This window comes from Miniopterus schreibersii (assembly GCF_964146895.1).
Source record: "Miniopterus schreibersii genome assembly, chromosome: 12".
Lineage (NCBI taxonomy): Eukaryota > Metazoa > Chordata > Mammalia > Chiroptera > Miniopteridae > Miniopterus > Miniopterus schreibersii.
The window spans coordinates 24,812,820-24,827,152 of record NC_138112.1 but is presented as its reverse complement, the minus strand read 5'-3'; the positions used below and the strand labels follow the sequence as shown (position 1 = coordinate 24,827,152).

Below are 14,333 nucleotides of genomic sequence, written 5' to 3'. Positions count from 1 at the left end.
CCTGCTGTCTGTAAACATCAGTTTCTTCATCGACAACATGGGGATAGCAATATCGTCTACCTCTTGAATCTGTTGGAATTATATGATGAGGTGTGTAGTTGCTTAGCACAGTGTCTAGCACAGTGGATAAATAATGCGTGATAGCTATTGCTGTTCTTTTTAGTTTCCCTTGAAGGGAAATAAACTTAATTATGTATGACCTTATTTTTTCTTTCCATATAAAACCTCCTCTCGATGAACACAGTCACAAGAGTGTTCAGTTATGTTCTGACCTCTGCAGGTAAAGAACTTGGGCAACAGTGAAGAGGAGAGAGCTGAACTCAGAAGGTCTGCTCCAGCTCCCTCTGAGGAAGACAAACACAAAAACAAACACAAGCAGCCTACTATGGTCAACGTCAGGACGAGCCATGAGGTTTCTGGACACGTTCCAAGAGGCCTTCCTGTGGGAAACCTGTTCAAACCACCTGCAGAAGTTTCCTTCGAGCACAGCCCCTACAGTAAATCTCCTATGATCAAGAGACTTGTTCATTTACAGGAGCATCCAGCCACATACCTGTATCCCATCTGTTTGACTGAGGTACAGCTGCATGTTGACATAGTCAGGTCTGTTCTCTTGCCAAAACTGAGAGGACATAAAAGTAAACAGACATTAAAATTACTTCTGTATACTCAGGCTTCCTCCTATTCTAACACATGTGATTCTGGAATTTTTTAACATGTATCTTGTCTAATCACAGCCAATATCTACAAGCAAATCTCTCTCTATATATAGTGTCCCCCCCAAAAATGCATACAGTTCAAGAAAGAGTAAAAGAAAATTGGGAAATAAGCAAGGGGAGAATTAGGAAATCCCAGAAGTAATACAAGTGGCCAATAACCATCTCAATAGCATTGAGGGGCACATACAATGAGATCCCACTGTTTAAGAGACTTGTAGAAATGTAAAAGATTGGTAATATAATGTTTTGGAATAAATTTCTCTCATATTCTCTGATGCAAATGTAAATGATTTTAGTCTCATCTGGGGGAGTTTTGTCAGTATAATTTAAAATTTTAAATTCATTCACAACCTCCAACTCAGAAAGTCCAGTCTCTGAGACCAACCCAGAAAAAATACTCCTGAATTGGAGAGCGGTGATTTTGCTCTTCTTGACACACTTCCTCCCTGAGCCTCAAAGACAGAACTCCTTTTTTGTTTTGCTACTACCTCACTGGCCACTCTGACCAGTCTCCTTTGTCAGCCGTTACTCACCTTTTATTCCTCTAGAAACTGCAGTATCCTGGGGACTGGTGTTTTCACACACATTCCCAAGATGTCTCAGAATTTTATGCCTTTTAAGGCTGAGTAATATTTCATTATATGCATATGCCAGACTTTCTTTAACCGTTCATCCATCGATAGGCATCTCAGTTGCTTCCATCGTTTGGCCATTGTGAATAATGCTGCTATGACCACTGGTGTACAAATATCTGTTCAAGTCACTGCTTTCAATTATTATGGGTATATTTCCAGAACTCATCTCTTTCTTTTTTGCATAAAATCCAAAGGCCATATGTAATCTGCCCTTCTCTCCAAAAAACACACACATGGCCTCTCTGATTGCTTTTCCTACTACGATTTTCCCTTTGCTTACTCTCCCCTGCCCACACACCCTCTTTCATCTTCCTCCAATCGAATACTATTGCATCAGAGTGCTTGCCTGTGAAGTTGGGGCCAGCTGCCTTAAAAACTTTCCCCAAGATACATGCCTTGTCTGTTCATGCTCTTTACTCAAGTCTCCGCTCAAATACCATTTTTTGATGGGCATTTTTGAATACTCATTAGACATTAATATGCCCTCTACTGTTCACCCTTTGTTGCTTTACCCACTTCCCTTTTCTTCTTTGTCCTAATCTAAATCGGACATCCCATTTATCGGTTTATAGTCTATCCTCTCCCCTTAGAGTGTAAATCATGAGATCAGAAACTTGTTTTTATTTTGATCTCCAGTGTAGCTCCAGGTCCTAGAACAGTTTTTCATTCATAGTGGGAAGTTCGTAAATAAATACAGAATGACTGACTGGATGAGTGAATATCTACACAAAACGGCATGTATGATATTCATTGCTTTGCTCTTTGTAATAAAAAATGTAAATATTCATCATGAGCGAATGGTTAAATGAAGCAGATCCATTCATACTATGACATACTCTATAGCAGTAAGAAGAATGAGGTAACTCTTTATGTACTATTACTAAAAATGTTTAAGACATAGTCATAAGTTTAAGAAAGCAACTTTCAGAACAACGCAAATAGTATGGTAGGATCTATAAACATTCTCAAGTTACCTCCTGTTACATAGGTTGGGTGGGGAAATAGTAAGGGAAGGCTTTGCTTTATCTGAATCATTTGAAAAATTTGCACCAAAGATGCAAAAAAGATGTGTATTACTTTTATAACTTGAAAAAATAAAGATAGATATATTAATAGGTCAATAAAAGGTTACATGTAGGATAGATGAAGATGCCTGCTTTCATCTTTGTAAGAAATAAAACTTAGAATTTGGGATTTCTGAAATTCTGCATAGTGTGCCAAAGGTCTGGTGATGGTCCATTTGGAAGATTAAAAGTGGAGATAAGAGGTAACAGCTGTTAGAGCAAAAGATGGGAAATGCAGTAGCTATTGTCTGCTGATGTCTCCCTCTATTTGCCTTCCTTCACCACCCCATATGCACGCATCTGCATACATCATGTACATATATGTGCACCCATTACTAGCACATGCATGCATTTGTGTTAAAATATTCTATGTAAGAACATAGCATCAGCATTTCTATGTTAAATCATATCATAGATATATATACATAATCACAGATATCAGTATCTAAAAAGATATGTGCCAATTAACAAATGTTATCTGTTGTTTTTATTTAAAGGATTTTCTCTTCTTACTACTTATCTGAATATTTTTTGGATTTTTTTCTACAGCAAGCATTTAGTACTTTAGTAACTTGAAAGGAAATAACTATGTTTTTAAATTTAAAAATTGCAAAAGTAGAAACAAACCTAATTTTACCTTATTATACAACACACAGAGTAAATCTGCAAACCAACGAAAGGACTGAATGTCTCTGCAGACCCAAATAAAATACAGTCTTCTAAGCTTGTATGGTTTCCAGTCATCCCTTTAAAATGAAAATAACAGCATAATGATTAGGATGGCAAAAAAAGTTAAGAATCCCTGCATCTTTGAAAATTTGCTTTTCATTAGTAAGCAACCAATGAAAAAACCAGTCATTTACATTCAAGCATCTGACGTAGCACTTACTATAACTCCCAAAGGAATTTGAAACGAATATACTGAGTCAGACACATGCTCTACTCCATGAATTCAGTGCTCATATTTGTGGATATTATACGCATATCACCCATCTCCAGTTGAAGGTAATAAACTAAACTCCTGGATCAGAATAATCACACCCCTGCAACTCAGAAAAAAGTTCTCTGTTTTCAATGAATTCTATCACTCGGCAGGGCTCCAGTCGAGTCCTCATCATTCTTGCCCTGGCTTCCAGGCAAAGTGAGCCAAACCATTCCAGAAATTGGTTGTTTATCCCCTTCATAATATCATTAAAGAAGGAGATTTCACAACCACCTACTATGTAATGCATTCCAGTAACTCATGATTCCAAGTCTGGATTCCTATTTATAAGTAGGAAGTCGGCTTGAGGTTAAGAAAATATTCTTTCCTTCTCTTAACTTTAGGTGTCCAAATAACTTGTAATATGTTCTCAGAAACAAATGATTTCTGGCATGCAATATGGTTATTTTTCTAAAAACCTCCAAAAAGGCCCAACTTTATATCAAGTATTTAAAACTGAAATAAAATATCACTCAAACACATCACCTTATTGTTTCTCCTTTGGTACTCCATCAAACAGACTTTTAATGTGAATTGTGCTGTGTAAGTGAATGTGACAGATTGGAGAATAATTTCCTACTGTCATTTTGTTTGTGTTTTCATGATAATTAATATTAATCATTTAATTTTTGCTTATAATCCTAGGACAAAAATAACTGAAAAAGTATTTCCTGGTTAAGCTATCTTACCTCTGAAATTTCTAGTCTTCTGTCTGTTTTAAATTTGCTGAGTAATAGACCAAGAAATGATGGGCTCATTCTGTCATCTCCTCAGAAAAACTCTCCCTTCCTGGCCTGTGTGGCTCAGCGGTTGAGCATCGACCTAGGATCCGGGAGATAGTGGTTCGATTCCCGGTCAGGGCACATGCCCAGCTTTCAGGTTTGATCCCCTGTGGGGGGGGTCCAGGGGGCAGCCGATCAATGACTCTCTCATCACTGATGTTTCTATCTCTCTCTCCCTCTCCCTTCCTCTCTCTGAAATCAATAAAGATATAGTAAAAAAAAAGAGAAAGAAAAGCTCTCCCTGACCACACGTTTACAATAGCCCTGGCCCTCTATTTCTATATCCCATGAATACCTCTTCTCATCATAGTTCTAATATTTTCCGAAGTAATGTTATTTCAGAATTTCTCACTGGTTTATTTTTACCTCCCCCATTTGAACTAAGCTTTCTAAGGGCAGGGGCTCAGTGTCATTCAGGGCTGTATTACCTGTAACTACCTAGAAGATAGATTGGCATATCGGTGCTCAAAAATATTTGTTGATGGATAGATAAATAGTGCCCTTAACACTGACGAGGCAGTAGAGAAATGAAGGCCAGTGGAGTAACTTTAATAGAGGGTAAGGACAGAGGAGCGCAGAGCTGTGGTGCTGACATATTTTCCAGGACAGCATGCTGAAAGCCAAAGCCACATGCTGAGAATCACTGAATTACTCCCTTCATCAATCAGTAAATGAAGTCCCGTCAATAGCAAGTACACAGATTCTGGACAGAGTTACTTCAGACTAAAAGAGAGATGTCTAAGATATCGGCAGTTCTTTATCTGGATTAATAAAAGGGATCAAAATGACATACAGCAGAGTGTTGAGTATTGACGCAAATGGAGTTACTCCGATGCCTCCGGCCACGCAGAGGCTAACCTCATAGTTCAGTGATTCCTCAAATGGACTTCCAAATGGACCATCAATATACAGCCTGTGGAGAGGAAGACAAAGGTGGGAGAGATGAAAATAAATTCCTTTTCTATAATTCGCAGCAAATATGCTAACCCCAGTTGCTAGGCTTTGTGATGGTCCAGGTCTTACTTTATTGTTTCTCATAGTTACAGGCCTAAAAAAACAAGGAATGTTGTTTATGAACTGTCAGTATTAAAATAATCCATCTGTTTCTAAGCATGCCTTTTTCGAGAGAAACATTAATTAAACATATAGGAAAATGTATATAGGACCATGAGAGATAGCTGACAAGTTAAAAGTCTGATTCTATTATATTACTATATTTGACTACATTAAAATACCAACTGCTTTACTGTGTCTATATCCAAGAATGTTCTTTTTAATGGCAAAGTCAGTAGCAGAAATACTTACGCAAACATTTATCATGTGAACAGAAAAGCACTAGGAAGAAAGAAAAGAAACTAATACAGCTTCTCCTCTTGCCCCAGTTAGGTTTTATTAGTGTAGAAAAGATGAAGAACAGTCTCAAAGGAATCTTTAATTACTCTACTTGTGATTAAATATTCAACTGTGTGTGTATGTGAGTGAATCCTTCTTAACCACAAAAATACTTGCCAATCGTTCAGTCAGTATTCATCTTCCCGCTCTTTCCTAGCAACAAAACATTAACTCCATTCAGGGAAGCAAAGTACCTGACAAAACCCCACATTTCCCAGACTCCCTTACCTAGTTTGGCTGTGTGACTATGTTCTGTTAATGTGGTGTAAATGTAAGTGCAACTGGAAAAACTGGAAGGCTCCTTGAAAGAAGCTGTCTCCATTGAAGCTTGCATCTCTATATCCCTCCCCCTTTCTTCCTGGTGCCTAAAATATTGACTTAATGGTCTAAATACTTATCTTTGATGACTATAGAATTACCATACCCTTCTATGCCTATCTAGTTCCAGACACCTTTATGTCAATGAAAAAGAAACACTTATGTATATATGGCACTGCCATTTTAAAGCTTTTTTCTATTATTAAAAAACATAACTTTGCTCAAAAATAGTAACAATCCTAAAAAGTACATTTGTGTTGTCAGCCTTTTGATATCCATGTCTCTCATTGTTAGGAGGGATTGTAACAGATCGTTTAAGATTAGGCATCCGTGGGCTTACCGGGTAGGTGTTTGTTAACATTTGCTAAGTGAATTAATGAAAAGGTAGTCTTTTGACCTCTGAGGTCTATGGTATGTAGTCTGTGTTATATACTACTAATCACTGCCAAAATCCGGCTTCCTTTCCTCCTGGGTGCCCAGTAGACAACACTTCCTGGGCTTTTTGTAGCTCTGCTGAGCCTCATGTCTAATTCTGACCACCTGGCCGTGAGGGGAAGCCGTATTTGTTCCTGCTGGAACGAGGCAAGGAAAACTCTGCCCCTCTCACGGGAACCGAGAGCCATGAGTTGAACCAGAAGACAAAGCCAACTAAATCCTTGACCTAACACTTAAAGGAAACTGTCCTAGAGGGTGACTGGACCCTCAGGAGACACTTCATGAGCAAGAAACAAATGTGTTTCATCAAGCTTTCAGGGGGTTTTCCAGGTTAACTAGTTACTGCAGCAGAACGTACACCCTCTTGACTACTACATGTTCAGTACATACTTAAATCCTGGAAACTTGCAAGAGTAGTGCTTTAAAAAAAAATACTCAATCTATTAAAAACGCTACTTATTGTAACTCAAGAAAAATAGTCAAAGTTTAAATGCTTAAGGTAGTATTCTAAACATAGCAGAAATTCAGAAAATACTGATAGATCACATACTCAGAATATGCTTAATTCTTATTAACCTACCTCACTCACACTCTAAAGCTTATTTACTCAACAAATAAAAATATATTTATAAGTTAATGATACAACATATTGAACTCTTGATAGAAATCTCAAAATATCAGTGGCTCAAAAGCAACATATGTAAATTGATTCTACCACTTTCCACCATGTAAACAAATTTAGAACATAAGCATTAAGCAACAAAATTGGGATTAAAAATAAGTACTTCCAATTGCAAAAATAAGATTATTATAAATCTCTACAACTATTTTGAATCCACTAGACTTATTGCAATCTTCTCTTAATTAGCCATTCATTCCTTCATCCAACAAACGGTTTTCTCTACTTGCAATGTACCTGACACTGTTCAAACTGTCTGGGATACAGAAGTGAACAAGGTAGAAAAAGTCCCTGACCTCATGGTTCTTTGATTCTAGTAGGAAAGGGGCTAGCCCATAAATAAAGATAAAAAAAAGATATATGATATAATGCCACATAGTGATATATGCTTTTTAAAATAGGTAAAACAATAATTATTGAAGCACAGTGATTTAGTATATAAAAGTTCATTATACTATTCTGTTTACTTTTATATACACTTGAAATTTTGCATAGGCTGTTTAAGGCATAGTTGGGGAAAGATCTCTCTGTGCACATGACATTAGAACAGAGATCTAAATGAAGTGAAGTTACTAGATATAAAAGCATCTGGGAGTAGAATCTTTTCAGCAAGATATATAAGCACCACCCAGCCAGCCTGGCTCAACGGTTGAGCATGGACCTAGGATCCAGGAGATCAAGGTTCAATTCCCAGTCAGGGCACACGCCTGGGTTGGGACTCAACCCCCAATAGAGGACCTGCAGGAGGCAGCTGATTAATGACTCTCTTATCATTGATGTTTCTGTCTCTGTCTCCCTCTCCCTTCCTCTTTCTGAAATCAATAAAGACATATTTTTTTTAAAAAAGATCTAAAAGTATCTGGGGAAAGTAACAGGAAGTACAAATCAAGTATTGTTGGCTTAAGTATATATGTACACGAGCTAAACCCTTCCCAGGAACTTTCAACTCAGTTTCTCTGTTCAATCTCCTTATAATTGTGTTTATGAATTTTACTCTGTCAGGACTGACGCTCTGTTTGGATCATTCCATGCTGGTTCCTGTTCATTAACAAATATTTTAGCACCTACCCTACAAAAGGCTCTTCAGGCGCTGGAGATTATAGCAGTGAACAAGAGACAAAAGTCCCCATCCTTGTAGAGAGCTTCTCTTTAACGTGATTATCTAACACATGCTCCATTGGCATATACTTATTAAGTATCTTCTACATGCAAAGTTATGGAGACAGAAAATTAAACTCCTGTCCCCAGCAATTTTGGTGCTACCCACTTCTCTACTCAAGCCTGTTCCCAAAAAGGAAAAACTGACACAAGGACATTGTACTTGACTAGCAAAGGATACGAGAGAGGAGTTACTAGGCAATTAATTGTTTTCTACTTGTCTGTTTTCCAGCCCACGTGCTCGCACATACCACCTCCTGATACTCAAAACAGCTACTCTCTGGCGTTTCAGAATAACTTTGGACAAGACGACAAGAACTCAGAGGGTTCTAGTCACTTACTAGGGTTAGGATCATCAGCAAGTTACTCATGCTCTCTAAATCTGATTTCCTACAGCTCTAAAAGGAGCAATCAGATATAACTCAGAAAAAGCCTGCTAAGTATTATAGAGGGTCACAAGGATCAGAATTTTTTTGTTAATGGCATTAATGAGAACCTACCGCCCACTGTGAAGCCATCTGAGAAGTCCAGCATAAATACAAGAAGTGGATTAAGTTCACAGTATGGCATGAAAAATGTAGATGGGAATGCAGTTTAAAGGACCTCAGAGAATCAGCTTGACTGGGGATCAAGCCCGCAACCCGGGCATGTGCCCTGACCAGGAATCGAACCTCGATCTCCTGGATCCCAGGTCGATATTCGATCACTGAGCTATGCCCAGCTGGGCTCATTGCAAATGTTTTTGCACAAGGTGAAATAAAATTTTGATTTTTTGAGAGGAGGGATGAAAAATGAAATGACAGTAATTGATTACTTGGCACCTGGGTTTTTGAGGGAGGCAGAAAGGGGAACTACTTAAATCACTTTTTACATGTTTCACCTGATTAATGTTAAAAATCCATTGCCTGTAATTTATGAGCAGTGATTTTTCTCCCTATCTTAGTACCTTGTCTTTAAAAGAATGCTTTATTGCTACTATCATTATATCTGTGACAAGATCACAGAAAGTAAAGGCAACTATTCAAAGTCTTATAGCAACACAGTGGAGGGGAGATCAAATGACATACTTTTAAAGTGTAGTTGATGACTAATGAAAAGTTTCTTTATGAAGACTGTGGACCTAAGAGAATTCTAAGAAAAGGAGGAATCCTCTTCCCCGACCCACTCAGAAATATATAAACATTTTTCGAAATATTGATGTTTGCCCTTAAAAGTAGAATCCATTAAATATTAATGGAATTAGTTGTTTTAATGAGTAATATCGATCAGCTATTACACCAGTTATATCAAATCTTTTCTCAGTGGGAAAAAAAATCTATGAGCCACAAATTAATTAAACTATATTAAAAGATAAAAGTACGACCAACATTTCTTGAAATCTTATTTCCCAACACTTCCTATCACATACACCAAAACACACTGATATCATAATAAATTAAAACAGAACTCATTTAGACAACTGAGGAGAGAGCTAGTCAGAAGTCATACAATTATTTTAAGAAAAACATTTTAATTAAAAACCTGATATTAATTTTACCAGTCTTTCCCAAAAGGGATTTCAAAGAACAATAGTATAAGGGGAAGGGAAAGTATTTCATGCTCAAATAAATTTGGGAAATGTGTTAAGCAAAGTTTTATTTTATTTGTTTCTTTGTTTTAAAATATTTTTAATTCAAAATGTCTCCAAGCCTTCAACAAGCCGAAGTGCCTTAATAATCTCCAAGCAGAGGATACACAATACTTTGTAAACATATCTCACCATAAATTTCTTTTCTTCACCAAATGCCTGTTAAGATTTTATAGAGAACAATTTAGGAAATGGAGACCTAGAATCAAGAAAAAACAAAAAGGTAGTCCCTCTTTAACAAACTAGTTCCTTTGTGAGGTTTCACAAAGGACAACTTTGGTTACAACAGACATTCTAAAATTACTTTAAAGATTAAATAAATGGAGGGAATTAATGTGCTTTTACTTAATTCATCATGTAACAACAGAAGGTTTACTATGAGTAAGGCACACTACCACCTGCTGCCGCAAACAGAAAAAGAAAAGAGAACCAGATGAATAATTGCAATGTCTGCTGGTTATAAAGATAAAAGCGAAAGTGACTTAGTATGATACTCTCAGTATCCATCATAGTGTCACAAATCTGGAGAACATCATGCTAAGTGAAATAAGTCAGAAAAAGTCAAGAACCATAAGATTTCACTCATAAGTGGGATACAAAACTGAAAACGACAAATGAACAAACAAGAGAAACTGATGAAAAACTCACAGACACAGAGAGCAGCCTGGTGGTTACAGGGAAAGGGCACTGGGGGTAGTAAAGGGTGCAGGGGGGCAAATATATGGCGATGGAAGGAGATTTGACTCTGGGTGGTCAACAAAAAGAACAAAAACATCCTCTATCCCCAACTTCTCTGTGACCCTAAAAGTATCGTTTAATTACATACTTTGATAAAGACAAGTCTCTTTGAAATTAAAATTTCACATTATAAAAGAATTGACTGCCCGGCCGGGCGTGGCTCAGCGGTTGAGCGTCAACCTAGGATCCAGACGATCAGGGTTCGATTCCCGGTCAGGGCACATGCCCGGATTGCGGGCTCTATCAATGATTCATTGTTAATGTTTCTATCTCTCTCTCTCCCTCTCCTTTCCTCTCTCTGAAATCAATAGAGATATATTTAAAAAATAAAAAAATAAAATAAATGAAAGAATAGACTTTACTCAATAAATACACTTCCAAGAACAAAAGAATATGATGAGCTAGCCTACGACATAAAAGATCTTGCGACTAGTAGCCATACCCAATGAAAGAGTAGGCGATGAAAGGACAGTATAAAAAGTAAACTAAATAAAAATTTTAATAGCCATTAGGTAGGTGAGTAACAACTGAACAATTTTATGGTGTTTTAAAGACTAAAAAAACACATCTAATATAAATTTCTGATTTGATCTCAAACCAGTCCTACCAATGTCAGCAAAATAAGTCTACCTGGGTTGATGTCAAAGGAGATGTTACTTTTAATGTAGTTTTAGACTATAACAAGTCCCTGGAGCAGCCAAGTTTCTTTAGGGAATAGCTATCTTTGACTACAGGACAGCCCAAGGATTATTTTTCTGACCAAAATAAATGTATAGGCCTTACCTTTTTGTTTAATGGAAAGATAGTACAATGTAAAACCATCATCTTGTTCCTTGCCTGTCCTGACAACAGCGGAGTTATGTGATTGACCGTGCGGCACGCATTAGGTGAATTATTTATAATTACGAAATGAGAGTTAAGTGGTGCTATTCGACTTTATTGATTAAGAAGCTGAGGTTCTGGAAGTTTAAATATTTGCTCAAGGACACACAATCTAATAAGTGGCTTATGTCAACCACCAGAATGAACTCCATTTCTGTTTATAACTAAACCAAACAAAACTGTCTTCCCCAAACAGGAGTTCGTTCTAATTCTTTCATTCAGAGAAATAATCAATTAAAACCTGTATCAGTAATTAGCAACTCTCTTTATGCCTACAAATATTTTTTACCTTAAAGTCTCTTTTATCTGAAACAATTATTCTTAGGCTAGAATCTCTCTGCTATATTTTTCACCTTCTTAAACTTTCAGCCTTCCTCTATCTTTATGTTTTGTGTGCATCTCTTGAAAACAGCTTATTGCTCTATTTTATTTTCTCATTCCATTCTGACAGCCTTTTCTTTTGAACTGGAGAATTTAGTTCAATTATGTTGAATTACTTACCAAAATATCACCTTGTACTGTTTGTCCCACTTTTTCTTTTTTTACCCTCCTGTTTCTTTTCTTGACAGCTTTTACATTGTGTTGGTCTCTGCTTTTAGTTTTCTATAAGTAAATTATAACGATTCCCATGGTGCATTTCTTTTTATTACGTTGTTTGGGATTTATTGATAACCCCGAATTTGGGCTATTATTTCTTCAAATAGTGCATCTCCTACACACACTTTCTCTCTCTCTTCCTTTTGGATCTCTAAAGAAATGCAGGAATTTCTCACTCCTTATACCATATCTCTCAATGTTTTGTTTTTTTAAAAAAAATATGTTTTTATTGATTTTGAGAGAGAGAGGAAGGGAGAGGGAAAAGGGAGAGAGCGGGAGATAGAAACATTGATGACAGAGAAACACTGATTGGCTGCCTCCTGCACACCCCCTACTGGGGATCGAACCTGGACCCGGGCATGTGCCCTGACCGGGAAGCAAACCAGCGACCTCTTGGTGCACAGGACAATGCCCAACCACTGAGACACACCGGCCGGACTCAGCCTCTCCATGTCTTAGTCTCTCTGTGCTACCTCCTGGATAATTATTTCAGTTCTATTTGACAATTCCTTCATTCTCTCCAACCAATCTGCTATTGGCTCTTTTTCAAAAGCGCCTTGAGACATTTGTCTAGTGTGTCTTATAATCATTATTTTAATGCTGTTTTATTTCTTTAGACATATTAAACATTTGCTTTATACTTTTTAAAGATCTGATTTCTACTGATGTGCTCATGGTGTTTTGTTTTCTCATTTTAAAAAATATGAGCTCCTATTCATCTTGGTGTCTTATGTATAGAGACCTTTGAGAATTAAAATGTGTCCCCCACAAGAGGATTTTCACTTTGCTCTTCCAGGCAACAGAACACCATAAATCTGAAATCACTTTAAACTAAATTTTAGTTCCTGGGTTTATTGGGCTACATACATATTATGAATTCACTGTTCCAACCCAAGAGAGATGGAGATTATGGTTACTAAATACCAGGGGATCTTTTTAAAAAAAGTTTCTCAAAGCCAAGGACAAAATAAGTCAATTATCCCAACTGTCTTCTTCTGCAGAGCAAACTATTTAAACTCTATCTTATCTGGTGATGATGTTTCACGTAAGGAGTTTAGGCAATTTGCAGGGGTCTCTGATCTGCTCTCCAACTGTCCTCAGAGTCCAGGACTTATCTCGGTCACCATACATATGGCCCATTAAAACCAGCCTTGCCCAGCCGGTGTGGCTCAGTGGATGAGTGTCGACCTATGAACCAGGAGGTCATGATTCAATTGCCGGTCAGGGCACATGCCCAGGTTGTGGGCTCAGTCCCCAGTAGGGAGCATGTAGGAGGCAGCTGGTCAATGTTTCTCTTATCAATGTTTCTGTCTCTCCCTCTCTCTTCTGCTCTTTCTAAAGTCAATAAAAACATATATATATTTTTAAAAGCCTTAATATTTGGGAGAATAAATTGATACATTGTTAAGAGCAAATATGTACTCAAACACTCACTTCACATACTCATCTAAATAGGAAATTTCTTATGGTTTATGACTCCAAGCAATTTCCTTCATGTCTTACCTGTCATTTCAAACATACATTATAAATTATAAATGTGTGTTTGTTTCTGTTTGTTGGTTGGTTGCCAGATGGGAGAGGAGTGGGGAGCTGGATGAAAAGTTTATATTTATATAACTTACAAAGTGATCCTCCCAATAAGTCTAATACCCACCTGGCACCATATATATTTATTACAATATTACTGAAGATATTCCTATGCTGTACTTTTCCTCCTGTGAATATTTTGTATCTGCCAATTTGTAGTTGTTAATCTACACTAGATAGTTAGCTGGAAACATGAACTATAAACTGACAACCCCTGGTGAATTTTTAAGTGCAACATGTAGCCAAATTTCACACCCCACTCCCACATATATTTAAAACGCAGCTGCAACCCTTACTAAAACGACATTATCTCTGAAAGCTTTTGGAGGATATATATTCAATGAAACACTCTTTAAGACTGCATTTAGATCTATAGACTTCTGCACAACAGTCAGCCTTTCCAACAAAAAGTGTGATTTTATAAATTGTATTTGAACTGTTGTTTATTTAGATCGTAAGGAATCCTTTTGTTTTCTGTGACTTACCATATGCCTTTAGGCTCAAATAGTTTACTCCCCCCCCCCCCCCAAAGCAAGTCATTCCATCTTGTTCCCAGCTCTCCTTTTCCTACAGGGCAGCTTACCTCCTGCCGAGAGCCAGGCTGCAGCAGGTCTTCACACGCTTTCAAACCCCAAAACCCTGTGTCCTCTATTCTGTTTTTGCCATTTCTTTTCTATTAGTTAGAGAGCTCAACTCAATTAATAAATAGCCATGGCTTCTATCATTGTTATGCATCTT

The 14,333-nt window shown here is 37.3% G+C and overlaps 1 protein-coding gene across 2 annotated transcripts in view; it reads right to left on the bottom strand.

Moving 5' to 3' along the window:
* NOX4 (NADPH oxidase 4) overlaps positions 1–14,333 on the bottom strand; it is a 129,216-nt gene that overhangs the window by 13,569 nt on the left and 101,314 nt on the right. For both annotated transcript variants that reach the window (XM_081154290.1, XM_081154289.1), the window contains exons 14-16: positions 4,976–5,095; positions 3,056–3,164; positions 554–622 (exon numbers count right to left, since the gene is read on the bottom strand). In XM_081154290.1, the coding sequence (XP_081010416.1) occupies positions 554–622; positions 3,056–3,164; positions 4,976–5,095 (298 nt within the window). The remainder of the gene's footprint in view (positions 1–553; positions 623–3,055; positions 3,165–4,975; positions 5,096–14,333) is intronic.